Raw genomic sequence first — 27,650 nt, 5'->3', positions numbered from 1 at the left:
TGAGCTGCAGGAAGGGTAAGTGACCTGGGGTGAGAGTAGAGTCAGGACTATCAAAATAAAACAGGAACATGACTGTAAAACAAAAGCATGAACCGCCACTCTGGTGGCGGCGTGACATGGTCGTTTTTTTCCAAAAATAAAACGCCTTACTATACATGGTCGTTTTTTTTCCAAAAATAAAACGCCTTACTATACATGGTCGTTTTTTTTCCAAAAATAAAACACCTTACTATACATGGTCGTTTTTTTTCCCAAAAATAAAACGCCTTACTATACTTGGTCGTTTTTTTTCCAAAAATAAAACGCCTTACTATACATGGTCGTTTTTTTTCCAAAAATAAAACGCCTTACTATACATGGTCGTTTTTTTTCCAAAAATAAAACACCTTACTATACATGGTCGTTTTTTTTCCCAAAAATAAAACGCCTTACTATACATGGTCGTTTTTTTCCAAAAATAAAAACGCCTTACTATACATGGTCGTTTTTTTTTCAAAAATAAAACGCCTTACTATACATGGTCGTTTTTTTTCCCAAAAATAAAACGCCTTACTATACTTGGTCGTTTTTTTTCCAAAAATAAAACGCCTTACTATACATGGTCCTTTTTTCCCCCCAAAATAAAATGCCTTACTATACATGGTTGTTTTTTTTCAAAAAATAAAACGCCTTTCTATACATGGTTGTTTTTTTTTCAAAAAATAAAACGCCTTACTATACTTGGTCGTTTTTTTTCCAAAAATAAAACGCCTTACTATACATGGTCCTTTTTTCCCCCCAAAATAAAATGCCTTACTATACATGGTTGTTTTTTTTTCAAAAAATAAAACGCCTTTCTATACATGGTTGTTTTTTTTTCAAAAAATAAAACGCCTTACTATACATGGTCGTTTTTTTTCCAACAATAAAACGCCTTACTATACATGGTCGTTTTTTTCAAAAAATAAAAACGCCTTACTATACATGGTAGTTTTTTTCAAAAAATAAAAACGCCTTACTATACATGGTCGTTTTTTTCCAAAAATAAAAGGCCTTACTATACATGGTCGTTTTTTTTCAAAAAATAAAAACGCCTTACTATACATGGTCGTTTTTTTTCCAAAAATAAAACGCCTTACTATACATGGTTGTTTTTTTCCCAAAAATAAAACGCCTTACTATACATGGTCGTTTTTTTCAAAAAATAAAACGCCTTACTATACATGGTCGTTTTTTCCCCCCAAAATAAAATGCCTTACTATACATGGTCGTTTTTTTTACAAAAATAAAACCCCTTACTATACATGGTCGTTTTTTTCAAAAAATAAAAACGCCTTACTATACATGGTCGTTTTTTTTCCAAAAATAACACGCCTTACTATACATGGTCGTTTTTTTACAAAAATAAAACGCCTTACTATACATGGTCGTTTTTTTACAAAAATAAAACGCCTTACTATACTGGTCGTTTTTTTCCCAAAAAATAAAACGCCTTACTATACATGGTTGTTTTTTTTACAAAAATAAAACGCCTTACTATACATGGTCGTTTTTTTTCCCAAAAATAAAACGCCTTACTATACATGGTTGTTTTTTTTCCAAAAAATAAAAACGCCTTACTATACATGGTCATTTTTTTTCAAAAAATAAAACGCCTTACTATACATGGTCGTTTTTTTTCCAAAAAATAAAAACGCCTTACTATACATGGTCATTTTTTTTCAAAAAATAAAAACGCCTTACTATACATGGTCATTTTTTTTCAAAAAATAAAACGCCTTACTATACATGGTCGTTTTTTTTTGACAAAAATAAAACGCCTTACTATACATGTTCGTTATTAAAAAAATAAATAAAACGCCTGACTATACATGGTTGTTTTTTTTAACAAAAATAAAATGCCTTACTATACATGGTTGTTTTTTTTGTGTCTGTTTTTTTTTTTAAATAAAACGCCTTACTATATATAGTCGTTTTTTTTTAACAAAAATAAAACGCCTTACTATACATGGTCGTTTTTTTTGTGTCTGTTTTTTTTTTTTTTTTTTTTAATAAAACGCCTTACTATACATGGTCGTTATTAAAAAAAAAAAAGAAATAAAATGCCTTACTATACATGGTCGTTTTTTTGTGTGTGTGTGTGTGTTTTTTTTAAATAAAACGCCTTACTGTACATGGTCATTTTTTTTTTGTGTGTGTTTTTTTTTTTTTTTAAATAAAACGCCTTATGGTCGTTTTTTTTTTACAATAATAAAGTCGTTTTATTTTTTTTTTAATAACTACCATGTATAGCAAGGCGTTTTATTTTAAAAAACACACACACACACACACACAAAAGGAACATTTATAGTCAGGCATTTTATTAAAAAAAAAAAAGAACACACAAAAAAAACGACCATGTATAGTAAGGAGTTTTATTAAAAAAAAAAAAAAAAAGAACACACGAGAAACGACCATGTATAGTAAGGCGCTTTACTTAAAAAACAAAACAAAAAAACCACAAAAAAAACAACCTTTTATAGTAAGGCGTTTTATTTAAACAAAAAAAAAACACACACAAAAAAACAACCATGGAAAGTAAGGCGTTTTATTTAAAAAAAAAAAAAAAAAAAAACACGCGAAAAACTATAGTAAGGAGTTTTATTTATTTTTTTTAAAAACACACAAAAAAAACGACCATGTATATTAAGCCGTTTTATAAAAAAAAAAAAACACACAAAAAAAACGACCATGTATAGTAAGGAGTTTTATTTAAAAAAAAAAAAATAACACAAAAAAACGACCATGTATTGTAAGGCTTTATTTTTGTAAAAAAAAAAAACGACCATGTATAGTAAGGCGTTTTATTTAAAAAAAAAAAAAAAAAAAAACACAAAAAAAACGACCATGTATAGTAAGGCATTTTATTTAAAAAAAAAAATGACACAAAAAAAAACGACCATGTATAGTAAGGCGTTTTATTTTTGTAAAAAAAACGACCATGTATAGTAAGGAGTTTTATTTAAAAAAAAAATGACACAAAAAAAAAACGACCATGTATAGTAAGGCGTTTCATTTTTGTAAAAAAAAAACGACCATGTATAGTAAGGCGTTTTATTTAAAAATAAAAATAACACACACAAAAAACGACCATGTATAGTAAGGCGTTTAATTTTTGTAAAAAAAAACGACCATGTATAGTAAGGCGTTTCATTTTTGTAAAAAAAAAACGACCATATATTGTAAGGCGTTTTATTTTTCAAAGAAAAAAGGACCATATATAGTAAGGCGTTTAATTTAAAAAACAAAAAACAAAAAAAAAAAAAAAAAAAACGACCATGTATAAGTAAGGCATTTTATTTATTTATTTATTTTTTAAATGACCATGTATAGTAAGGCTTTTTATTTTTTTTAAAAACAACCATGCATAGTAAGGCTTTTTATAAAAAAAATAAAACAAAACAAAAAAACGACCATGTATAGTAAGGCGTTTTATTTTTGGAAAAAAACCGACCATGTATAGTAAGGCGTTTTATTTTTGGGAAAAAAACGACCATGTATAGTAAGGCGTTTTATTTATTTTTTTAAACGACCATGTATAGTAAGGCGTTTTATTTATTTATTTATTTTTAAACGACCATGTATAGTAAGCCGTTTTATTTAATAAAAAAAAAACACACACACACAAAAAACGACCATGTATAGTAAGCCGTTTTATTTAAAAAAAAAAAAAAAAAAACACAAAAAAAACGACCATGTATAGTAAGGCGTTTTATTTTTGTAAAAAAAAAAAAACGACCATGTATAGTAAGGCGTTTTATTTAAAAAAAACAAACAAAAAAAAACGACCATGTATAGTAAGGCATTTTATTTAAAAAAAAAAACGACCATGTATAGTAAGGCGTTTTATTTAAAAAAAAAAATAACACAAAAAAAAACGACCATGTATAGTAAGGCGTTTCATTTTTGTAAAAAAAACCGACCATGTATAGTAAGGCGTTTTATTTAAAAAAAAAATTAAAAAAAACACGCGAAAAACGACCATGTATAGTAAGCCGTTTTATTTAAAAAAAAAAAAATACATACAAAAAAAACGACCATGTAAGGCGTTTTATTATCATTATTTTTAAAACGACCATGTATAGTAAGCAGTTTTATTTACAAAAAAACAAAAAAAACAAAAAACAAAAAAAAAACACACAAAAAAAACGACCATGTATAGTAAGGCGTTTTATTTAAAAAGAAAAACACACAAAAAACGACCATGTATAGTAAGGCATTTTATTTATTTTTTTTAAAAACGACCATGTATAGTAAGGCGTTTTATTTAAAAAAAAACAAAAAAAAAACATAAAAAAAACGACCATGTATAGTAAGGCGTTTTATTTTTGTAAAAAAACGACCATGTATAGTAAGGCGTTTTATTAAAAAAAAAAACACACACAAAAAACGACCATGTATAGTAAGGCATTTTATTTTTTTTAAAAAACGACCATGTATAGTAAGGCGTTTTATTTAAAAAAAAAAATAACACAAAAAAAACGACCATGTATAGTAAAGCGTTTTATTTTTGTAAAAAAAAACGACCATGTATAGTAAGGCGTTTTATTTAAAAAAAAAAAACACACAAAAAAAACGACCATGTATAGTAAGGCGTTTTATAAAAAAAAAAAATAAAAAAAAACACACAAAAAAACCGACCATGTATCGTAAGGCGTTTTATTTTTGTAAAAAAAAACGACCATGTATAGTAAGGCGTTTTATTTAAAAAAAAACAAAAAAACACACACACACAAAAAACGACCATGTATAGTAAAGCGTTTCATTTTTGTAAAAAAAAACGACCATGTATAGTAAGGCGTTTTATTTTTCAAAGAAAAAGACCATATATAGTAGGGGTGTGAATTGCCTAGTACCTGACGATTCGATTCGTATCACGATTCACAGGTCACGATTCGATTCGATACCGATTAATCCCGATACGAATTTATAAGTCGATTGTTGCGATTTTTTTTCATTCAAATTTAGAAAATACTAATCAGTAAGCTTGTAGAGTGTAAGATTTATATGAAAATGTATTATTTATCTGAAATTTCAGTCTTATAGAGGTTTGTAATCTGTTTCATGTTTGAACAGCATTAAAATAAAATATTAAGGCTTAATGTTCCGTTCATATAACATTCTTCCATGCTCAAGGTGTGAATCCTAACCCGAAGTCAGACGTTTTGTTGAATATTTTTCCATTAAAAATGGAAGTTTAAAAATCGATTCACACACACACACAAAAAAAAAAAAGGCAATGATGATAAGACGTTGAATCGGTAAGACTACCGAATGAACAATTCTGAGCTCTTAAAAAAAACAAAAACAAAACAAAACAAAAAAAAAAACGATTTTTTTTGTATTGAATCGATTCGAGAATCGCGCGATGTAGTATCGCGATATATCGCCGAATCGATTTTTTTTAACACCCCTAATATATAGTAAGGCGTTTAATTAAAAACAAAAAAAACGACCATGTATAAGTAAGGCATTTTATTTATTTATTTATTTTTTAAATGACCATGTATAGTAAGGCGTTTTATTTTTATTTTTTTTAAACGACCATGCATAGTAAGGCTTTTTATAAAAAAAAAAAAAAAAAAAAAAAACGACTATGTATAGTAAGGCGTTTTATTATTTTTTTTTAAAACGACCATGTATAGTAAGGCGTTTTATTTATTTTTTTTAAAAACGACTATGTATAGTAAGGCGTTTTATTTTTTTTTTAAATAACGACCATGTTTCGTAGGGCATTTTATTTTTGTAAAAAAAACAACCATGTATAGTTAGGCGTTTTATTTTTGTAAAAAAAAACCAAAAACGACCATGTATAGTCAGGCATTTTATTTTAAAAACAAAAAACAAAAAAAACAAAAACAAAAAAAAGACCATGTATAGTAAGGCATTTTATTTTATTTTTTTAAACGAACATGTATAGTAAGGCATTTATTTATTTATTTTTATTTTTTTTTAAACAACCATGTATAGTCAGGCGTTTTTTTGTTTGTGTTTTTTTGCTTATTTTGATGCGTGGAAAAATGTTATTCTTTAATTAGATAATACAAATGTCATTTCTTCAGGTACACCTTAAATACCGCAATAATATCCATATCGCTATATTCAGAAACTTCATTGCATATCGCATGATTTTCCAATATTGTGCAGCTCTAATAAATATACCTATAATATATTGATCATTGGTGTGCACCCACAGGTCAAAGAGTGTGCGTAGGCGGGGCCTGGCGGGCGTGCTACAAGATGGCGCACTTCCAGCACGTGTCCAGCCGCGTCGACTTCATGGAGGCGGAGCTCGCGTGCCGCGTGGACGGCGGCGAGCTGGCTAGCATACGGACGCCGCAGGAGCAAAAACACATCCAGAAGCTACTCGAGGTCGCACCTTTGTCACCGCCATTATCATCATCGTCATCATCATCATCATCATTATCGCACCTTCATCACTAGAAACATCAATTAGGAATGGGCGAGTGCCGCCAGTACCAATACCAGGTATTGGTTACTAGCCTTCTTTTAAGGTTGCCGCCCTCTTGTGGCCGTTTTAGGAACTAGAAATGAGAAATTTAAGAAATAGAAAATTGTCATTAATTTAAATTATTTTATTTTTTTAAGAAAAATACTCTATTGGAATATATGGGTTTTATGTAGTATTTGGTATCCGTCGGGGAAAAAAAAAAAAAAAAAAGCAGTATCAACATTCCTAGTTATCTTTACAATCATCAACATTGCCACGTCATCGCTTCCATTGTCATCATCATAATCATCTTCATCGTCACGTTGATGGTGATCTTGATGGTGGTTATTCAGGAGTTGCGTTCGGGTTCGAGACTATCAGATGGCGATTTCTGGATCGGCTTGACCCGTGTGGATGACGACTTACGCAACTTTTCTGACGGTGTCACGTCCTGCTCGCAACGCTACAGGTGGACCGACGGCAGCCCCGCCTCCTTCAGGTGACGTCGCCACCACCGCCGCGTGCGCAAACTGTTGTTTGCCAACAAGAAGTGATGTTTGTCAACAGGAAGTGGTACATGGACGAGCCGTCGTGCGGCGCAGAGTCGTGCGTGGTGATGTACCATCAACCGGGTGCGATTCCGGGAGTGGGCGGGGCTTACCTCTACCAATGGAACGACGACCGCTGCTCCATGAAGCATAATTTCATCTGCAAATATCAACCTGGTCGCCACATCTTGTTGTCAAAATTCGTCATCCGGCGTTCTTGACGACTCTGACGGCATCTTTTTTTGTCTCTTTGGCAGAGCGCCACCCAGAGGAGGAGCCTGGTACCACGGCTGCTGGGCGGGACACAGGTCAGCGAGAAAACAACCCCATCCCCAAACTATCTTCGTCTTATAGATCCATTTTCATATTTTGCTCTCGTCGTCAACTTCTCTGTGCCGCCTTGAGATACGAGTGACCTGACTTTGGTGGATATCACAAATTCAACAAAGAGCATTCAACTTGTATCTCAAGGTACCACTGCACTCAGTGCAATTTTGTGCGTGTGTGCAGAGACCACGCTGGATGGCGGTCACGTGACCTTGACTGAAGCTTCAGGTACGCACACTCGACCCGCATGGATTTTTTTAAACGCCAATTCCGACAAAAAAAATAATACTGTTGACCAATGACATTAAAAAAAATAAAATAAAAAAAGCAATAAAAGGACTTGTAGGCAAAACATTTGCGTGTTTTGTAATACTTTAGTATTTTGCTTAACTTTACAAGCAAGAGGAAATTCTAAGTATAAAAACATTTGGGTCCTGAGTGCGCATGAGCAACATAAGTCAATTTTCGAAGGCAACAAGCAGTTGTTCTGAACGAAACTCCGCCCATCAGTGATGTCATCAGGAAGCACTCACGTTTTTTTTGCGCGTAGGCCCGTTGGCGCTGTACGTCATCCTTCCCACTATCCCGCTGCTGCTGCTCATCCTAGTGGCCGCCGGGACTTGCTGCTGTCACGTGTTGGGCACAAGGTGGGTAATATTGTAGCCAAACATGATGACATCACCCATTTGGCTCCTCCCACAGCCCAGCTGGGAGGCGGGCCAACCTTTGGATCTCCAAGACGCCCAAAGGTGACGGCACGGATCCGTGACGTCACGTCCGAGTTACCCGATCGGAGCTGTGATGGGGGCGGAGTCTGAAGTGTCACGTGACATCGTTTGTTGGATTGCTAAGCTAACAACACATGCTAAGCTTGTTTTTGTGTGTAAATGATGACATATTCCAACTAAAAAAAAAAAAAAAAAAAAAAAAGTTTGTCACTCCTTCCAATTGAGGGTTCGTTCTTGCCGCCAAGATATATCAAATTCACATTTTCTGATTTAGTGCTTGGATCATATAGCAAACTTTGAAGTACAACAAAATGTTCACTAAACCTGAAATTTATCACATGATTTGAAAGTTTTCAAAACTTAACACAGTGCAACGTGACATTTCACATAGTGTTACAACTAGAGCTGTCAAACGATTACATTTTTTAATCAGATTAATCACATCTTAGAATTTTGATTAATCATGATTAATCACTGATTTAAAAAGGCTTTTTTTCCCCCCCAACATATTTTTCCCGCTCAATTTGAAGCGCACCTATTAAAAAGGATCATCTGCGGTCAAAATTAATAGTGTGATTAATCTGTGGTAATACAATGATTAATTCGATAATTTTTTGTGATTAATTAATTAGTTAACGCTTTAACTTTGACAGCACTAGTTACAACATGAAAATCACCCAGTGGGTTGAAACAAATTTTGATTTGAATGAAACTTTGCGTACTTGTTGATAGTGATTCCACAACACTAAATCTGAAATTTGAGGTCAATCGGAGCAGGGGTTCGGGAGCTACGGCACACAAACTTTTGGCATTTTCAGCAAAAAGAGGCGTGGCCATCTTCCTTTGAACATTTGTATCTCAAGAACTAAAAGAAGATCTTACATGTGTATGTGTGCGTGCGTTTGCGTGCGTGCGCGTGCAAATACGTATAAATTTATACTCATTAATTCACCTAAAACCTTATAAATATCCCATTACCCTTCGCCTTAACCAGGTACTTCAGAATCTTGCCAGAGTCGTGAGATTCAAATGGTCAGGAGACCAGAGAAAAGGTCAGAAAAAATAAAGAGAAAAGAAAGATAAATCAAAGTGAAATCCAGCACCGACCAAACACTTCCTGCCTTCCCCATGGTTACAAAATCAAAGTCTTACGCCAACCCCGGAAGCCTCTAAATTCCAACAAATTAGCGAGATCTCAAGAGACCAGAGGAAAAACTAAAGAGAGGAAGGAGGGAAGGATCGATGAGGCAGAGTGACATCCGTAGAAGCCAGTACATCCAATCCATCAAAGTGAAATCCAGCACCAACAAAACCCCTCCTGCGTGGTTACAAAACCAGAGTCTTACGCCAACCCCAGAAACCTCAAACTTCCAATAAATTGAGATCTCAAGTGACCAGAGGAAAAACTAAAGAGAGGAAGGAGGGAAGGATAGATAAAGCAAAGTGAGATCCACAGACACCAGCACCCACTGATTCAAGGGGCTGTGGGAGGGAGAGGCAAATTTTGTTTGAGTTTCAGTAGATGCTGGTGCGATGGATCTGGCATGCATAAGGACCACCACCAAAGAAAGAAGCCGTCAACCGCGGTCCAGCAAAGCGAGCACCGCCCCCCCCGGAATTCCCAGGCCGCGGCAGCACCAAGGCCACCCCCAAGCCACCCGAGCGGACACCGGTCGGCGAGCCGACCCAGACGCCCGGAACACCCCCGCCCCAGCCCCGGCCCACACCCCCGAGCCCAAGGCCGCAGAACGAGGCCCGCATCACCCCACCGGTCCCCAGCCCCCAAACAAGCCCCCATAACCCAAACAACCCCCCCCGCCCGGAAACCGGCACCGGGCAGCAGCGCAGAGAGGGAAGACGTGCCCACCCCACCTCCAGCCGTGCGAAAGGAGCACAGCGGCGGGAGGGGGTAAGCAGAGGAGGAAGCACCGGGGGAGAGGCGGAACACCAGAACACCGAGCCCGGTGGGAAGAGGCCCCGGTCGTCACGCCAGCGTACTAGTGACACCTAACCCTGTTACTGAGTCCGCCAGCTCGCCGACTGGCGAGCTCTACCCTTACACCGTGAATGTGGCCCCACCCAGTGTATATACAAGTGTGTGCGTGTGGTGCATTAAAATTGGGAGCAGGTGAGCAGAGGGAAAAAAATTTCCCCTACTCCGATACACCCGCGTCCCCCCCAAAAAATGAATATGTATATGCGTGGTGCATTAAAAAAGGAAATGGAGGGACAAAGTGGTGGGGCAGGGACACAGATGGGGGGGACCACAGCGCTGCCAGGCACTGCAGTCCATCCCCCCTGATGGCTCCCCGCCCCAACTCACCCCTCCCCTTGGACATGAAGTGCATTAAAATTGGAGGGGAGTTGAAGGGTGAAGACGGTGTTTCCACCCTTCCCCACCCCACCAAGAAATGTGTTGTGTGCCCTATGTGTATATTTACAAAGTGTATAGTGCAAAACTAGTGAAGTGAGTAAGAGGAGCGACCAGCGGGGCCTCACCCAACCCGGCGGGTGTAGGTGGCACTCCACCGATTGACCTCAAAGTTCAGATTTAGTGCTGTGCAGTCACTATCAACAAGTACACCGAGTTTCATTTAAATTTCATCTTGCTTGGTTAAAATTTTCTGATATTTTTTTTTGGTTTGTTTGGCATGGAACGACCCAATGGGACACTTACTGTATGAAACTGAGCGATTGTGAACGTGCCTTTGTGTGTTTGTGGCCTGCGATTGGTTGACGAGGAGAACCCCACTGGGAAGGGGATGGCCGGCCATCTTGCTGCATAAAGCCTCCAGCCAATGAGAGAAAAGTTTTCTTAAGTGGTATCAGTCGAAGGACGCGTCCACCACCTCTTCCTGTTTGAAATCCGGGACCCCGTCGAGATCTTGGAAGAGGATGGGCGGGTCGGGGTCTTCCGGCGTTTGGCCAATGCCGTGCATGCGCTTGCGGTGCTGCTGCAGGTTGCCTTGGCGATTGAAGCGGGCCGGGCACACGTCGCAGGCAAAGGGCCGCTCCCCCGTGTGGATGATGACGTGGCGGGCCAGCTGCGAGCGGCACTTCTTGTCCTTGCCGCAGATGTGGCAGACGAAATTCTGCGGCAGGCGCGTGCCGTCGCGGTGGACCACGTGCCGGTGCCGCTTCAGGTGGCTGAGGCGGCGGAAGCGGCGCGGGCAGAAATCGCAGGCGTGTGGCCGCTCGTCGCTGTGCACGGCCTCGTGGCTGCTGAGCAGCGAGCGGAACTTGAACTCTTTGCCGCAGGTGGCACACGGAAAGGAATTGGCGGCGCGCGGGCTGGCAGAGCGAGCCGCTACCGCCGCCGCCCCCTTCAGGTGCGCGCGCGCGAGGTGCCGCTTCATGCAGGCGTGGTTGGCGAAGCGGCGGGGGCACAGCGAGCAGCGGAAGGGCTTGTTGGCCGAGTGCACTCGCGAGTGGGCGGCGAGGAGCGCCTCTGTCTTCAGACGCTTGCCGCAAACGTCGCACTGCAGCGAGCCGTCCTCGCCGTCCTCCTCGTCGGCGGCGGTGGCGCCGTCGGGGTGGACGAGGAGCTTGTGCCGCTCCAGCTGGTAACCGCGGCAGAACTTGCGGCCGCAGATGTCGCACAGGTGTGGCCGCTCGTCCGAGTGCGTCAGCAGGTGGGTGGCCAGCTGCGAGCGGAACTTCATCTCCTTGCCGCAGAAGTGGCACAGCAAGGAGCCCGAGTGGCGCCGCCGCGTCCCACCGTCGCCGTGCACCGTGAGCTTGTGGTGCTCCAAGTCGTTGGTGCGCATGTAGGCCTTGGAGCAAAGGTCGCAGCGGTGGGGCTTGACCCCCAGGTGGATGACCTCGTGCGTCTTGAGCGCCGAGCGGCAGCGGAAGGTTTTGCCGCAAACGTCGCATAGCCACGTCTGCACCAGGCGCTGCCTCTGGCGCCGGGCCACGCCCCCCGGGTGGAGGCGGCTGAGGTGGTGGCGAAGGTTGTCGCGGCGGTTGAAGCGAAGGTCGCACAGGTGGCACGCGAAGGGTTTCTGGCCCGTGTGGATGAAGGAGTGGCGGGCCAGGCTCGACTTGTTCTTCATCACCTGACCACATACGTCGCACACGTTGGTCCCCGCCTCCAATTTCACCGCCACCGCCGCACCTGATGACGCAGAACAACACACTAGTGTTCATTTTAGCAGCCATTTTTACATTTAGTCTGTTTTAGTCCAGTTTCAACATGGTCACCCTCATCCCATTTTTATTTATTTATTTATTTATGTATGTATTTTTTGTTTAGTTTTCGTTGATGAAATTAACACTACAACACACACATTGGAGATAAAACCTCCATTTTGAGATTTTCCAATAAATAAAACTGCTTTCGCACCTCCTTTGGGCAAAATCCACACAGCCTCCTCCCCCTCCTCATCCACCACCTGCTGCTGGTCGTCTGGCTCGCCGCCTCCAGACGAAGGTTCGGGTGACGGCGGCGTCTGCAGGTCTTCATGCCACCTGGGAGGTCGCCGCACCCTCTGCGGGCGCATGCTGGACAGCGGTGGTGAAGGGGGGGAGATGGCGGCGGTGTTGGGGAGGGGCTCCTGCGGGGCTTTGACGGCGTTTCGGACCACTTTGCTTCTGCTCTGCGGCAGCGCGGCGTTGCCATTTTGACTATCAGGCGGCACACGGCGAACGGGTATGGCGGACAAATCTGCGAGGTTAGAATTCTGCGTTTACACGAGTGGGGGCACATCGAACCGTTTCTGCCAGTAGCTCAAGTCGTGTGACCGAAGCCCCGCCCACCTGCACGTCTGCAGCACAGCCGGCAAGTCAACAGGTCCGCCTGGACGCCGACGTCTCGACTCTGGGCGACGTTGCTCTGACAAGCGACCTCGTGGGTCCTGCCCGCTGGTGCCTCCCACTGGCAGGCCACCTCCCGCCACTTCCTCGCCAGGACGCGCAGCTCATTTCCGCCTCCGGGGGGCGCCACTGATGCAGACGCCATCGCACTCCTGAATGTGACACACAACGCAAACTTATTACCAGATTCCAGTCAATCCAACTCACCCCCTGGTCATTTTTTTTTCTGTGGAAACTAGTTTTGGTTATACAGTACAGTATTTACAATTTAACAGGGCTCGTTCCCGAAACCGCACCAATTATTTGCAATGTATATACCTTAATCAGATGCTTACTTACTTACTTACGTTATTATCATTATTAAACTTTTGGGTGGACTTGTGTACAGCAACAGTCAAAAGTTAAAAGAAAAAGAAAAAAGAAAAACACCTTCCAACTGGATACCACGTGAAAGCTTCTCGAAACATCCAACTAATCATGTGCTCAGTCATGCTTCAGAAGTTAATTTTTGAAAATCATCTTTTCAAACTTTACAATCATCTTTTTTAAGGGTCGGCGAGTACCGATAGCAGGCATGATCCCACTGATTTTGAGTTCACAGGTCACATGACCTGAAAGTTACTGGGCTAGAATGCTAAATTTTTATGTATAAAAAAAAAATAAAAAAATATTGAGATATGAAATGGGAAAACAAGTGGCGTATCTCATGCGGTTTCCCCAAGAGGCCGCTTGGAGCGAATGTCTGTCAAATATCCATCCAACTTGTTCACTTCACCTATCGAACACCCCTAAACTTGAACTGCTTTTACATACAATGAATTTCACGTATATTTATTAGCATTTCAGAAAAGCACTTTATATTGCTTTTTTTTTTCCAGTATGAAAGCTGATATACAAATACATACATACATCAACCATTACAATAAACAAACCGTTATTGATTCATGAATGAATGTTAATGGCCCTGTCTGTCGGTTTCACTCAGGAAAATGCACTTTTTAAATACAGGATTTAAACAAACAAACAAACAACTTCTCAATTTACAGATCTGGGCTTTTCTTAACGTGTGGGGGTGATTTTGTCCTAAACCCCCCACACCCCCAGCCTGTATTTGTATTTTTATCTTTTTTTCCACTCACTCACTCACTCACTCAAGCTTACATGTGTGAATGAGTGAAAAAAAAATTGCAGCGGGAGTGACATCACGCAGCCGACACGTTCGCCCAGCCCAGTTTGCGACAACCCCCCCCCCTGCGATTGGCTGGAGGGCTGTAAACACTGTCTTTCCACAGAAACGTCCCGCTGTTTACAAAACAAACACAAAATGGCAAAATACAGGCTGGGGGTGTGGGGTTTAGGACAAAATCAACCCTACACGTTAAGAAAAGCACAGATCTGTAAATTGAGATGTAGTTTGTTTGTTTAAATCCTGTATTTAAAAAGTGAATTTTCCTGAGTGAAACCGGCAGACTGGGCCTTTAAGAATGAATGAATTTTCGTGTGACATAAAGCCGACATTTGAATTCGACGTCAAATTGTATTGTGTGTTAAACGTATTGTGAGAATTAACTTGTGTAAGTTTATTATGATTATTCCGTGTAAGTAATCGGACGAACAATCAGTCAACTGGAAGAAACTATTAGCTTCATGCTAACAGCGAAAGCAAAACAATAAAAAGGATTCGGATAATAAGTGCTACGTTCTTACCTGCGTCCAGCAGTCTGACGACCTACGAGCGACACAAGGTGAGAAAAGTTGTTCAAGATTATAACACAATTGTTGAACAAGTCCACCAAAACAAGCAACACTTTTCTTCGCTGTCTCCGTCGTCGTCTTCTTCGTCGGTTTGTGTTTCTTCTTTGTCTTCTCCGGAAGTGGATAACTCGAGTGCTACGCCTTACGCGCGTCCCCCTGTGGGTTAGGGAATCGAATTATCAGTCAATGGATGTCGTTTCTCTTTCTTTCTCTTTCTTTCAAGCATTTTATAGCATAAAATACCACCATTACACATTTAAAGCATTTTATTATACTTTTAAGTACACACACCCACGGTCTCCATCTACAGCAAAAAAAAGTTTTTTTGTTTGGAATTATGATATCACATTGACACGTTACGAAGTGGAAATGCTGACAAAAAGTTGGATAATCATACAGATGATTGACAGGTGGCTGATGATGACATGACAACCAGATGACAACGTGACAAGATGAAAATAACAACAGCAACAGACTAAGGAGACAAGAACAGGTGGAGTGATGTAAATGGGCGTGGTTTGTTACAGTGTCATCTTTAAACTCATGACATCATCAAATTTTCGACCACGTGACACAGGTGTTGTGAGAAAGTTTGCTGATGGCGTGAGAAAAAAAATAAGCAAAGTGAAACGTGAGCCGTGCGTCCAGCATCAACAAGACCTTCGGCCATCTTGTTTTGTTTGTGTTGTCAGCCCGTTTGTTGTCCTTGTCTAGCACAAGTCTTAAATGACCTTGAGGGATGGCAGGTGCCCTCTGTGACCTCGCTGATGATGGCAGCTTTTACACACACAAACATAAACACGCACAAGCGCAGTTGTATTCCTCACTACCGATTGGCCGTCATGGAACAAAGCCAACGAGAAATAGGAAAGCACGTGAGATGAGGACAGACGCCAGACTGTCCTGAAGAAGGTAACATCACTTTTGTTGACGCTCTTCAGGATTCTAGTGGACTCTTCCGGCTGTCGCATTTGATTGGTAGGCTGGCGGATCTTTTTGAGAAATTCCACAAAGATGGACAGGAAGGCAGTTGACTTGAGTATTTTTTTTTTTTTAATGGAGTTTCCCCTCCATTTGCTTCATTCAAATGTATCCATAAATTTATCTCATTCATTGCCATATCAGTCAACGATAAAATTTTGTTTTCGGAATGTAATGAGAACGAATTTTAGTCGACTCGTTCGGGCATGCGTGTCAAATTGGTGAGGACACCGCCTCATTTTATGGGGCCCACCGAAACAAATCTAGCGGCTCAGCTTCAAGTTTGCTGCTATATGGATATTTTCTGCTCGTTTTGGTGGCATCTCTACCAAAAATGTGGTTCAATCAAACCTATTTTTTGTTATGATGCTGATGACTTTGACAGTGTGCCTCCAGCGCAAGACGTCGGCGTGTTTGGAATGTCTTCTGTGGACGAGCTGGCCAGGGTGGAAAAGGACAAAGCAAGGAAGGTAAAACGGGACGAAAAAAAAAACAAAAACGGGATGACATCGTAATGTAGTTAGTGTTGTCAAACGATTCAAATTTTTAATCTGATTAATCACGCTTTTTAATTTTGATTAATCACGATTAATCAGCTAAATTACTTGCGTATTTGCGTAATATAAAATAAATACAAAATACCGTAATATTTTGACATTAACGCATCTGAATGTCATTTGCAAACATTGATTAAATGCATGTACGCAATTGCATGCATGCGTGTATTGCTCAAAATGTAACAGCATCATATCAATTGGGTGCAATTCAGCAATTATTAATTAATTAAACACAAATTACTTTTGTTTTATGTAAAGTCCCATCAGGGTGTTTTATTATTATTTTTTTTTAAAGAGAAATGTACCACGGAGCACACCAGCTGGAGTCACTCCGCTCATTTTGGAACTGACCTAATCACTGACCTGCGCAACCTTCAATGTAACCATCCGCGGTTACGTTGAAGGCTCAAGTGCGATCCAAAAAAAAAAAATTGTGCGATTAATATGCGTTAATACGTGATTAATGCGACATTTTTCTGTGATTAATTAATCTATTAACGCTTTAACTTTGACAGCCCTAGTTGTAATACACATATCCTACCACAGGGGGAGACAAATGACAGCAGGAATTTCTTCCCGCGAGCCGTCAGCTCGACCCCCAGGGCCACGCCCACCTCGAGCAAAAGCATCGCAGAGTCCCCGCCCACCACACGAAGGTAAACACACTTTAGTTACACGTGATGTCACACACTCACCAGGATTGCTTTGCGTGTGCATGTGCGCGTGGTAGGCTGAGCTTCAGTGGAATGTTCAGGTTGGCCTCCAGGGAATCCAACCAGCAAACGTCGTCCTCCCCAATTGCCAGCAAACTCTTTTCACGCAATAAGAGGAGCAAAACCAGAGGTGTGTGTTTCTCACATGTTCAGCTGATACTTTCTTCTCCGATTCCTTGATTTTCATCCATTTCATCCCATGTCCACCTTCCACGTCGTCCTGGTCTGGCCCAGCCTTCAGCTTGTCGTGCGCACCGCCTCCGCCACCCCCTCCTCTTCAGGTTCCACCCGACCCGGGGCAGGTGGGCGCCTTCCGCCTGGAGAAGTACGCCAGCGAGCCCAGACGCCTGCGATCCTTCTCGTCACCGCCGGACGCGGGACAACGCTCGTCCTCATTATCGTCTGCATCCTGTCGCACCACGCCTTTGGCCCACCTGCTTCCGATTGGCGGCAAGGTGTGAAAGCTGAAACGATTTTGAAGTTAAAGAGAAGTTAAGAAGATTTTTTTTTATATATATATTTTTTTTTTTATAAGCTGACTGTGTACACGCTGGACTGGTCACCAGCCAATGGCAGTGCAAACATAAAACAATTTCTTGCAAGTTAACAGATGGGAAAAAACGATGTGCAAAATATAAAGTTGATCAAATGTTATTTTGTCTTATCTTTAGATAAGGTCATCGTGACGGGGAGAAGTAACAAGTTGAGGTTTTGCCGCGAGTTTGTCTCCCTCTAGCGAATCCCCACACGGCGGAAGCAGGCGTTAAATGCTTTTATTGTGAAAAGCCAAGCCGGAAGTATGTCGCGTATGTGGCGGCTGTGAGATGGACTGCACCTGACATCGCGCCTGGATTTTTCCCGACAAAACGCGAACGTTTGGCGGCAAAAGTGGACGATGGCCACCTGACGTTCTTCTTATTCGTCTTTGTCTTCTTCTTCATCTCTTTCTTCACGTCTACATTGCAAACGTCAACGACAAACGGGCGAAATGAACGACGACGGCCAGGTTGGTGCCCGATGACGTCACGCCATCTACGGTGTCGTCATGACGACTCTGCCTGCCCGCACGTTGTCGTCATCCCTCACGTGCATCTGCGATGACGTCACCGTGTATCGCACCCAGATGAGCCACTTTCATTGACTGGGTTTATGATTTAAGCTTAAAGTTAGCGTGGGCATAAAAGCGATGACGTCATTGTTAGGTGATCACTGCATCCAGTCGATTTCCGTGATATCATCAGTCGACGGTTGACAGCCACTAAATTGATTTGAACTGTGCACAAATGACTAAACGCATAGGTACGAAACTGATCATGTTATGTGAAACCGATCACTATTATACGTGCAGTTAGCGCTTTTTCCCCAAAACTTTATTGACCAAAGACATATTTGACGCACAACCACTAAACCAAATGGGCACCAGTATCGCTTCTGCCATCTTGTGGCAGAGCACTGAATTGCTCCACTTGTCACTATAAATGACCAAAGATGTAGTAAATTAATATTTTTCAGAACATGAAATGAAATCGTGTCTTTCAACACGTGATAATCTCAGCCGCCACGTTTGTAGAGAATAATGATATAAGCATACACGTGTTTTAAGTAACACGAAGGATGCTGACGTCATTGTCGTGTGTTCAGCAGGCGGCTGACGTCGCCGGAGAGTCGCAGCAGCGACGCCTGGTGGACGAAGCCGGTAAGACCATGTTTCTTCTTTGCAAGAACGTTTGGATTGTTTGGAGTCAGCTGATTAAAAACACGTGTGTTTGTAGCATGTGCGGACTCCGAGAGGGACATCTACACACGCTTCATGAAGTCTCACAAGTGCTACGACATCATACCCACCAGCTCCAAACTCGTCGTCTTTGACACCACGCTACAGGTGGCTCGCCGACACCGACGTGACTGGCACATGTCATGACACATGACTGACAAGTATGTCCGTGTTCATGTTGCAGGTGAAGAAAGCGTTCTTCGCTCTTGTGGCTAACGGAGTCCGGGCTGCTCCTCTGTGGGAAACCAAGAAACAAAGTTTTGTTGGTAATCATGCACGCATGCATGCGCTCAAACGCAACTGGGTTCTTCTTCTTCTTGTCTGTTTCAGGAATGTTGACCATCACGGACTTCATCAACATCTTGACCAGATACTACAAGTCACCCATGGTACTGCACACACATGTTGAAAAGATGTGATTATGTAAGATGCCAGCTGCTGAATGTCTAAGTTTTTTTTTTTTTTACCTTCAGGTTCAAATTTACGAGCTGGAGGAACACAAGATTGAGACGTGGAGAGGTTCACTTCACATTTTTTGTTTTGAACCGATAGCCAATAAGAGATCAGATTTGTTTAAAGATTTCAAATGTCACGCCCAGAAAACAGGGCCACCTGTGACGTCATTTTCCAAGTGGCGATGGACAAAATGGCCACCCTCCGAGATGGATTTTGCTGCTTAATTCCTATTCCACAAAAGCAGCATTAAATCAGAATACCAGGTTTAGCCTAGTGGGTGCATCGAACATATAATTGTTTCGAAAAACAGTTAATGGCCTCCTTTATATGCCAACAATCATCCTGAAAAGCGCACATGGTCTCAGTTCTACTCTACAAGTAGCGTGGTGACTTGACTCTGGCTGAGCGTGTTCTGTTTGTTGACAGAACTTTACCTGCAGGAGACCTTCAAGCCTCTGGTCCACATCTCGCCGGACGCCAGGTACCTCCCCTCTGCGTGTGCGTCACACCAGCGTCCTGGCAGGAAACAGAAAGTTAATGCGTGTGCTTTACGTCGTCAGCATCTTCGAGGCGGTACACTCGCTGATCCGGAACAAGATCCATCGTCTTCCCGTCGTCGACCCGCTGAGCGGCAACGCGCTTTACATCCTGACGCACAAACGCATCCTCAAGTTCCTGCAGCTCTTCGTGAGTGTCCTGCGCCTACCTGCCCGAAGGGGGTGCTACTGCGCTCTTGGTGAGCCATGTGTGTGCGTACCAGCTGTGCGAGATGCCCAGGCCCGCCTTCATGAAGAAGACGTTGGAGGAAGTGGGTGTGGGCACTTACTCCGACGTGGCCTTCATCCACCCGGACACGCCCCTCATCACCGCCCTGTCCGTCTTCACGCACCGGCGCGTCTCCGCCCTGCCCGTCGTCAATCACCATGGTAACGGCCGCATGCAAGCCAGCAAAATCAAACATTTACAAAATGAAGTTCACAAGTTTGTTCCGGAAATTTCACCTCAAATATCACAAGCTGTGTTTGTTTGTGTGTACGCAGGCCAAGTAGTGGACATCTACTCCAAGTTCGACGTGATCGTGAGTAAAATTGGCTGAGCGGTTGCCGGTCCGGGTGTCATCCGTGGTGTTTTCCCCTTCAGAACCTGGCGGCGGAGAAGACGTACAACGACTTGGACGTGACAGTCACGCAGGCGCTCCAGCACCGCTCGCAGTACTTTGAAGGCGTCCTAAAGTGCAACAAGATGGAGACACTGGAGACCATCGTGGACCGCATCGTTAAGGCCGAGGTGACGTTCGCGCCCCGGATGGGAAGTCGAGCACCTGCCTGACGTTGCGTGTATGCGTGCATGCAGGTTCACAGGTTGGTGGCGGTGGACGAAGAGTCTCGGATCGTGGGCATCGTGTCCTTGTCGGACATCCTTCAGGCGCTCGTTTTGACCCCTGCCGGTACGCACACATAAAAACGTCCAAGTGTGGTTGTCATAGCGATCACTTTTGTTTGGCGTTTGCAGGTGTGCTCAGGAATGACCACTCTTTGCACACTCGCGCTCCGTCGGACTCCACATTTGATCAGGACCACAAGCACATCCAGGTCCAGGAGCACTGTCAGGACCAGTACCAGGAACATTACCACAACCATGACAGTGACAAGGAACAAAACCAGGATCAGGACCATGACCAAGGCCAGGAGCAGAATAGTGACCAAGAACACGATCAGGACCAGGACCATAACAGTGACCAGGAACAGGAACAGCAGAATGATGACCAGGATCAAGGCAAGGAGCCAGAACATGACCAGGAACTAGATCATGACAAGCAAGACGACCAGGACCAGGAAGATGACCACGACCAGAATACTGACCAGGAACAGCAGGACCACGAATGTGTCCATAACAAGGAACACAGCCAGGACTGTGACCAGGATCATGACAAGCTACAAGACCAGGAGCAGGAACATGACAAGGACCAGGAAGATGACCACCACGACCAAAGCCAGGACCAGAACATGGATCAGGAACAACAGGACCAGGAAGATGCCCATGACAAGGACCAGCACCAGGACAATGAGCAGGATCCTGAAAAAGAACAGGAACATGATAAGGAGCAAGAACATGACCACCACCACGATAATACCCAGGACCAGGAAGTTGACCGTGACCAGACTGTCTTTGAAGACAAGTCCGCTAACTGCCAGCAGGAAGAGATGGAAAGAGAGGACGAGATTGAAAAAATGGAGGAGGGGCTGGAAGGAGGGAGGGACGAAGAGGAGTTGTGACATTATCATTTAAGGCGGGTCAGGCTGTCATTGACAGACGGGCCCGCCCACCAAGAATGTTAGCAGACAAATTGTTTGCATGGCAGCTGTTTTTAAACGGGCTAGCATAGCATAGCAGCTCAGTTACTTGATGTAAACACACAATACTTTATATTGTTATCAGAATGTTAGCAATTTGCTAATGCTAATGACAAGTCGGTGATAAGTGATTTTGCTACAAGCTAACAGCTTAGTGTGATGTCACCACGCAATGTCGTGTTTTGACATTGACAATCCTTGCTTGTCTGCACTTCCTGTTCCTTGGCGATGTCATAAGACATCATTCAGCAAGAACGTTAGAGAAATGTAATTTATTTCCATATATAAAAGTTGAAATGGTAACTTGGGTGTTTAGTTTTTCTCATCAGAAAAGTAAACTGTTTATCATGAATAATCATCACTGTTCAAAAGGGAAGTAAACATCCATTTGAAAGCGTCCGACTTATGGATGCATTTATTTATTTTCAAAGCCTGTGATGTCAGCACGCTAGTGATGCTAATAACTCGGCTACATGCTAAGACCACATTTGGTCATTTTCATTCGGAATCCTCGCACCTTGAAAATGATGACTTTGCAGGATATTAAAAAGTCCGTCTAGCTTACAAATTAATTACCCATTGGAGACATACACATGCAGTGTGAGACGCCAACTCATACGCTACCTCGCCATCCTCGTCACATTTCCAAGATCGCTGTTGTACTTTGGCCACATTTATGACAAACACACTCTGCTAACAAGCACAATACATACTCTGATTTCTAGCAAGACAATTTGTGCAAGTGACAACTACGGTGTAACAATTGTAGTATTTAATGATTGTGTATAAAAAGTGAGTTCTTCCTCATTTACATGTTTATGTCTGACGGAATCATCCTTTCGCACTGTGCCTTGACATTTCACACAGCCAAAGAGAAGGTTGGGAAGATGATTGTGGCAATGTTTTCATTAGTCTTCTTATTAAAAGGGATGTGTGGTGCACGTTTATACATGTGTGCATGCACATCATGATAATTAAACACCAACTTGAGTCAAGTCTCACGTTGACCAATCAGACTCGTGCGACTGTTTAGTGGCGGAGCTTCTGGAGTACTTTCTTCTCCAGGCGGCCGTAACGCTGCAGCAGCTCGTTGTACACCTGACAGACACACACACACACCTGTCAGAAAACGATGCACTGCTGCCATCTTTATCGTGAACTTTGACCTGTAGACTGTTCACCCCAAACTGCTGTTTATTAAAAAGAATCCAATTGAAAACAAAAGTGTTAATTTTGAGCCATCTTGTGTGCGTGTACCTGTTGTGCATGAGGCTGTGGCGTGGCGGCGAGTCGGGCTTCAGGAGCTTTCTTCGTCACGTCAAAGAAGGACACGCCTGATTGGTCCAGCGCACCTGAGAATACTTCGACCAATCAGCAAGAGTTCCTCTTCGCCATTAGTGTCACACATACAAATAAAATCAGCAACACCACTAACTTTGCTTGTAGATGAAACATGAGGACATCATTGTGTCTAACACTTTTGTCAGCATCAAATGTGGACAAACAGCTAGCATTAGCAGGCTAGAATTAGCAAGCTAGCACTAGCATACCGTGCAGAGCTCTGTACGCGGAGCCAAGGCAAGCCGAGTTGGGCACGTCGATGGTGTAAACTGGAGCATTGAACACGTCACACAACACCTAGCACACAAACAAATACACAAATATTAAGACACATTCACGTGACAACAGCATAGCTAGCGTGTTAGTTTTCACACTCACCTGCAAGATGTCTTTGTTACACGACGCTCCTCCTGTTGCCAAAATTCGACTGCCTGGAACTGAGGCAGACTAGAGTTTTATGTGTGTGTGTTGTTTTTCTTAGATGTGTATGTTTGCGTGCGTGTTCTTACTGATGGAGTAACCCAGACGCTCAGCATGGAGCCGCCGTGAAAGGAACTGACCCTCCACCAGGGCCCGCACCTCCGCCCGAGCGCTCATCGACGACACCTGCAGGACAACACGAGTATTGTCACACATACAAATACACACGCATCACACGCCACACCTGGCCCACCTCGTTGTCGTCTGCATCGAAGAGGTGAACTCCAACCGCGGGAGGCGTGATCTCCATCACGTCAAAATAAAAGCCTGCAAACAGGAAGTCAGAAGGAGGCAGGCAAAGAAAGGAAGAGGACAAGTAGTAAAAGTATACCGATGTATCCGTTGTTTCCAAGAGGAGTTTCTCTCAAAGCGTCAGAGAAACATTCCCATGACGCATTAGCGCAGCGGTTCCTCAGTCGCTCTCGGGTCAAAGATCCGTTCTTGAAGCTGAGGAACACACACGCGTGTTTGTGTTTGTCATGTCAACAACGCGCAAAGACACATCAACAGCATCAAACAACATCAAAATCCCACCACAACAAGCCCATGAACTGTCGCCACTCGACGGGATTGATGAACACGTGACCTTCCAGAGCCGGACGGGCGTGCTGGAGCCACACAAACACCGTGTCGCTGGTGCCCAGACTCACCTGAAATACACACACAAAAGTCACAAGGGCCTACAAGACTGGTGGCATTAGCGTTTGTATATTGCGAGGAGTCAGTTGAGCTTGCTAATATTTACAGGTGGACGTGGAAATTGAAGTCAATTTGAAAATAAATGATTTCTGAAGCTTGAAAAGTTGTTTTACGAATCGGTACATAAATAAATCCACGGTCATAATACTGAAATTTGAAAAGTGAAATTGCAATTGTTTTTGTTTTGAAATTGAATGATTGATTTTGTTGATTTTGAGAGTGTGAAAATGACATGACTGAGGGAAAAAAAAAAAAAAACACAGACAAGATTAAACTAAAATAAAAACAAAGTTATACCATATATCTTCAAAAAGAATGATTAGGACGAAAATACGGGTCCGGCCCACTTGAGATCGAATTGTGGTGATTGCGGCCCCTCACGCACGCACGCACACACTTACTGCCAAGTCTCCCTGCTGGAGTCTCATCCCTGCCAAAGACGCTAAGAAAAAGACAAGCAGCCGTCACCATCACCTTACGGTGGGTGTGGCAATGACATAATTGACAGGCAGGCGGCAGTCACCTGGATTGTCTCCGGTGAAGGCAACCACCGCGCACGTGTCCGAGAAGCCGAACCTGCGGACCCAATAGGACGACACGGTGCCCTGAAGGTCACACCAGGCTAAAGGTCACAAGTGGGTTTTTCTTTAGAGGGGAACCCGCTTAGACCATAGTCTCACCAGCACGGACGCAGAGGGCAGGGGCGTTCCCAGCAGGACGTCCAGACTGGGACACACGGCCTCCAGCAACATTTCACTCCACTTTTTGCTCCGGACATCCAGAAGGTTCATTCCGGAACCTTTAAGGATGAACGTGATGACATCATCGGTCATCAGAAGAAAACACGTTTACAAATGTTTAGGATAGGGATGCGACAGATCAACATTGCCCCGCCCAACTGTTGACGTCACCGTTAAAAGTGATGAATTTTGGTCACCTACCATCGCTGTAGTCAATAGCAGCGTAACCACCAAGGAATAGCGACGCTGCAAAGCTGCTGACCAATGAGATCCTCTGAAACAGAGGTCACATCAAGGTCAGTCAGGCCACATTTGAGGTGGGCTAAAAAGGTCAGCAGCTGACCTCTGTGTCCTGGAACTCTCGTGGTCGCTCCTCATGCATTTTGGCAATCTGACTTCCTGTGAAACGCTGCACAAAACACACACACACTCACAAAAAAATATCACCATGTGACTTTCGAGCATGCGAGTGTGTGTGTGCTTGTGTGCTTAAGACCACCTCATAGGCCCTGGAGCCTGTGATGTCTGCCAGCTTGGCAGCGCCCCCTGCTGCCTCCTGCAGGCGCTCACACTGCAGCCCGGTGCTCGAGTCCATCCATACTGGGCAGTCGCTCACCGAGAAACAGTCCTGAAACACAACATCACGTCATATACATGAGGTGGACGTGCACACCGATTCATCGGCAAGCCCATTTGATTTATTTTTCAACATAATAATAATTGGACAGCGTTTTGCTGATGAAACAACGTAATACATGTACTTTCTCAAGAAACAGTAAATGCAGTTTGTACACAAGATGGCGCTCCGACTGCATTTGATCAAATAAACATCTTTCCTGAGGAAAGCGCAACCAACTGAATACGTACATTTGAGGCATATACGCTCCAAAAAACAAAACTGTTCATTATTATTATTATTATTATTATATATTTTTTTAACCGAAAAATCTGTGCAGCCACAGACAGTTGGATGGGGTCCACTGCATTAAGGGACTAAAAGAGAAGTTATTTTATTCATATATTTTTTAAATTAATCAATCAATTAATCTTATCATATTTTTTCAAGCCAAATATTAGATTGCATCTGCCTGCCTAAAAAAATCCCTATCAGTCAGCTTGCAAACATACTTTCACCTTGAGCTGATGGCTGAGGGTGTGCTGATGGTGGAGCCCGCGTAGGCTCGTCTCCGCTCCTTTCTTCCAGTACACGCTGCCATGTTGCTGAGAGGAGCAGAGCGGTATATTTCCCAAATTCCCACAACGCACATTGATTGACAGCCAGCGAGAAGCACGTGAGGAAAGGTCACAAGGTCACCTGACCGCTGCCCGACAGCGCACGCACCCTGGAGAAGTCAAAGCCCACTTCCTGCATCTGATCCAGTAGGAGGTCCAGAGCCTGAAGGCCAATCATGAATATTAATGAGCGCACGCGCTTGAACCGGGGTCACATGACCATTACAGTGACCTTGTACCTTGACCCACATCAGGGCGGGCGACGTCACTGTCAAACCATCCGGACCCACGTGGACGCCCCCCTCCGTCCTGCACCCCAAAATCTAAGTTATTTGATTCGTCATCTGATAGAGGATGGCGAGCAAAGGATGTCAACTACAAACTAACTCGACATAGATTCACCCCTAGTTACAGTAAACTTAACAAGTAGCTAACTTTAAATGTACGTGAACTTGAAACTAACTTCAGACTGGATAAATGTACTTATGTAACCTATAAGATAACTTCACAGTAACTTTACATAGACGCAATAAATATGTGAACTTTAAACTATAGACAAGTGTATAGAAAAGTGACAAGTATAAAAATGTATGTACTGACTATGGTGTATGCATATATGACGTGAACTCTCTAAAAAAAGAAAAAAAAGAAAATGCACAGTGCGCAAACTAGTAGCTAAATTTGCACACACTAGCGCCAACTAGGCAACAGTAAAAACTCGTTCAGCAGGCCAAACAGCCAATTTGAGTAAACTAGTAGTATGTCACTTATATGAAGTAGTAATAATGTTTAATGTACCTGAACTCTGGCAGCTGAGAGTCAAAGTGCACTTTGCTCTGATGGATGACATTCAAGTTGTGATCGATGGCGACCACCTTTAACTTCACAAACAAGTTGACAGACAGTTGGTGTTATTTGGGTTTGTTTTGGGGAAATGTTGGTTAATTAGTAATTTCGAGCTGTGTTGCAATCACAAACGTTACAATTAAAATAGAGTCCTAAACTTTTTAAAAGGCTTTATAAAGTTACAAAAAGTTTAAAGTGACTGCGTGTTTTGTTTTTTCTTACCTGCTGAGTGCTGAAGTCAAAACCCAGATACGCTTCACGATCACGCACGTCCGCCATCTTGTGTTGACACGGAGGTCGAAGGCGGGGCCATTAATTTTAAAGGGACGGACGCGCTTTATGATTGGACGACTCGTTGCCGGGCAACTAGATGACGCTCGTCGTTTGCTTCGGTAATTTTATATATTTTAGAATTTAAAAAAAAAAAAAAAAAAAAAAAAAAAAAAAAAAAAAAAGGAAATGCTGCCTCTGCAGAGATTTCTGATGGTGCTACAGTATCCCCTCGGGGCGAGGCTACAAAAGAGAGAAAAGGGTGGGAAACACTGCACTTAAGGATGCTAATGTTCTTCCTCACGTCTAACTTTAGCCTCCAATGCTAGCTTCTTGGATTCTAACGTTGAAGCTAACCTGATAATCTAACATTAGAGGCAAAAATGCAATTTAAGTATGTATTTTGTTTAGTATGTTAGGAGCTGTTTATGACTTGCTACTCAATGTAAAAAGTACTCTTTGGGGAATATATGAATTTATAAATCTGTATTAAAGTGCCAGAGTAAAAACGTAATAGGGAAGCCGTATTACGCAATTTTAAAAGTAGTACGTACATTATTTGTT

At 42.6% G+C, this 27,650-nt stretch overlaps 4 protein-coding genes across 13 annotated transcripts; 2 read left to right on the top strand and 2 right to left on the bottom strand.

The window, feature by feature from the left end:
• The first annotated feature begins 6,222 nt into the window (after positions 1-6,222).
• On the top strand, positions 6,223-8,113 carry LOC144009813 (chondrolectin-like). Its single transcript, XM_077509704.1, has 7 exons — positions 6,223-6,390; positions 6,823-6,968; positions 7,037-7,194; positions 7,275-7,325; positions 7,528-7,572; positions 7,895-7,991; positions 8,047-8,113. The coding sequence occupies exons 1-7, from the start codon at positions 6,259-6,261 to the stop codon at positions 8,111-8,113; spliced, it is 696 nt and encodes a 231-aa protein (XP_077365830.1). The 5' UTR covers positions 6,223-6,258.
• A 1,764-nt stretch (positions 8,114-9,877) lies between these two features.
• Positions 9,878-21,690, bottom strand: LOC144008929 (zinc finger Y-chromosomal protein 1-like). Of its 3 annotated transcripts, none has more exons than XM_077508310.1 (8): positions 19,558-21,690; positions 18,739-18,902; positions 16,876-17,357; positions 14,696-14,798; positions 14,595-14,616; positions 12,831-13,039; positions 12,418-12,738; positions 9,878-12,189 (listed from the first exon to the last, which is right to left on the bottom strand). In XM_077508310.1, exons 6-8 carry the CDS (start codon positions 13,030-13,032, stop codon positions 10,898-10,900), a joined length of 1,815 nt encoding a protein of 604 aa, XP_077364436.1. In that variant the 5' UTR covers positions 13,033-13,039; positions 14,595-14,616; positions 14,696-14,798; positions 16,876-17,357; positions 18,739-18,902; positions 19,558-21,690; the 3' UTR covers positions 9,878-10,897. The 3 variants fall into 3 exon arrangements, with proteins under 3 accessions (XP_077364436.1, XP_077364437.1, XP_077364438.1); XM_077508311.1 differs by having other exon boundaries at positions 14,595-14,798; positions 16,876-16,991; positions 17,101-17,357; XM_077508312.1 differs by lacking the exons at positions 18,739-18,902; positions 19,558-21,690 and adding an exon at positions 17,729-17,988 and having other exon boundaries at positions 14,595-14,798.
• Positions 15,435-22,292, top strand: LOC144008927 (5'-AMP-activated protein kinase subunit gamma-1-like). 7 transcript variants are annotated; one of them, XM_077508306.1, is made up of 17 exons: positions 15,435-15,554; positions 16,009-16,093; positions 16,727-16,836; positions 16,911-17,023; positions 17,128-17,348; positions 18,535-18,589; positions 18,666-18,775; positions 18,852-18,933; positions 18,998-19,056; positions 19,141-19,186; positions 19,550-19,604; positions 19,684-19,810; positions 19,884-20,049; positions 20,164-20,201; positions 20,264-20,410; positions 20,477-20,570; positions 20,636-22,292. In XM_077508306.1, exons 2-17 carry the CDS (start codon positions 16,043-16,045, stop codon positions 21,397-21,399), a joined length of 2,238 nt encoding a protein of 745 aa, XP_077364432.1. In that variant the 5' UTR covers positions 15,435-15,554; positions 16,009-16,042; the 3' UTR covers positions 21,400-22,292. The 7 variants fall into 7 exon arrangements, with proteins under 7 accessions (XP_077364432.1, XP_077364431.1, XP_077364430.1 ...); XM_077508305.1 differs by having other exon boundaries at positions 15,517-15,620; XM_077508307.1 differs by lacking the exon at positions 15,435-15,554 and adding an exon at positions 15,603-15,620 and having other exon boundaries at positions 16,020-16,093.
• Positions 22,235-27,150, bottom strand: LOC144008930 (xylulose kinase-like). Of its 2 annotated transcripts, none has more exons than XM_077508313.1 (19): positions 27,039-27,150; positions 26,769-26,851; positions 26,210-26,279; positions 26,053-26,133; positions 25,872-25,958; positions 25,237-25,365; positions 25,081-25,146; positions 24,939-25,011; positions 24,678-24,796; positions 24,521-24,602; positions 24,399-24,439; positions 23,833-23,948; positions 23,630-23,745; positions 23,492-23,565; positions 23,328-23,424; positions 23,197-23,255; positions 23,028-23,115; positions 22,735-22,829; positions 22,235-22,575 (listed from the first exon to the last, which is right to left on the bottom strand). In XM_077508313.1, the coding sequence occupies exons 1-19, from the start codon at positions 27,093-27,095 to the stop codon at positions 22,507-22,509; spliced, it is 1,602 nt and encodes a 533-aa protein (XP_077364439.1). In that variant the 5' UTR covers positions 27,096-27,150; the 3' UTR covers positions 22,235-22,506. The 2 variants fall into 2 exon arrangements, with proteins under 2 accessions (XP_077364439.1, XP_077364440.1); XM_077508314.1 differs by having other exon boundaries at positions 26,080-26,133.
• Positions 27,151-27,650: the final 500 nt, after the last annotated feature.

Source organism: Festucalex cinctus, chromosome 20, assembly GCF_051991245.1.
Source record: "Festucalex cinctus isolate MCC-2025b chromosome 20, RoL_Fcin_1.0, whole genome shotgun sequence".
Lineage (NCBI taxonomy): Eukaryota > Metazoa > Chordata > Actinopteri > Syngnathiformes > Syngnathidae > Festucalex > Festucalex cinctus.
Note: the sequence above shows the minus strand (reverse complement) of the source record. Positions and strands in the feature narration are given on the sequence as shown.

Coding starts and splice junctions, on each gene's coding strand:
- LOC144009813 (XM_077509704.1), top strand. CDS start 6,259: ATGGCGCACTTCCAGCACGTGTCCAGCCGCGTCGACTTCATGGAGGCG. Junction 6,969..7,036: donor GGCAGCCCCGCCTCCTTCAG/GTGACGTCGCCA, acceptor GTTTGTCAACAG/GAAGTGGTACATGGACGAGC. Junction 7,195..7,274: donor CATCTGCAAATATCAACCTG/GTCGCCACATCT, acceptor TCTCTTTGGCAG/AGCGCCACCCAGAGGAGGAG.
- LOC144008929 (XM_077508310.1), bottom strand. CDS start 13,032: ATGGCGTCTGCATCAGTGGCGCCCCCCGGAGGCGGAAATGAGCTGCGC. Junction 12,739..12,830: donor GCTGTGCTGCAGACGTGCAG/GTGGGCGGGGCT, acceptor CTAACCTCGCAG/ATTTGTCCGCCATACCCGTT. Junction 12,190..12,417: donor GTGGATTTTGCCCAAAGGAG/GTGCGAAAGCAG, acceptor CTGCGTCATCAG/GTGCGGCGGTGGCGGTGAAA.
- LOC144008927 (XM_077508303.1), top strand. CDS start 15,830: ATGCGTGTCAAATTGGTGAGGACACCGCCTCATTTTATGGGGCCCACC. Junction 16,837..16,910: donor TCCCCGCCCACCACACGAAG/GTAAACACACTT, acceptor TGCGCGTGGTAG/GCTGAGCTTCAGTGGAATGT. Junction 17,024..17,127: donor TAAGAGGAGCAAAACCAGAG/GTGTGTGTTTCT, acceptor GGTCTGGCCCAG/CCTTCAGCTTGTCGTGCGCA.
- LOC144008930 (XM_077508313.1), bottom strand. CDS start 27,095: ATGGCGGACGTGCGTGATCGTGAAGCGTATCTGGGTTTTGACTTCAGC. Junction 25,012..25,080: donor GAGAGTTCCAGGACACAGAG/GTCAGCTGCTGA, acceptor CCTCTGTTTCAG/AGGATCTCATTGGTCAGCAG. Junction 24,797..24,938: donor TGCTATTGACTACAGCGATG/GTAGGTGACCAA, acceptor TCATCCTTAAAG/GTTCCGGAATGAACCTTCTG.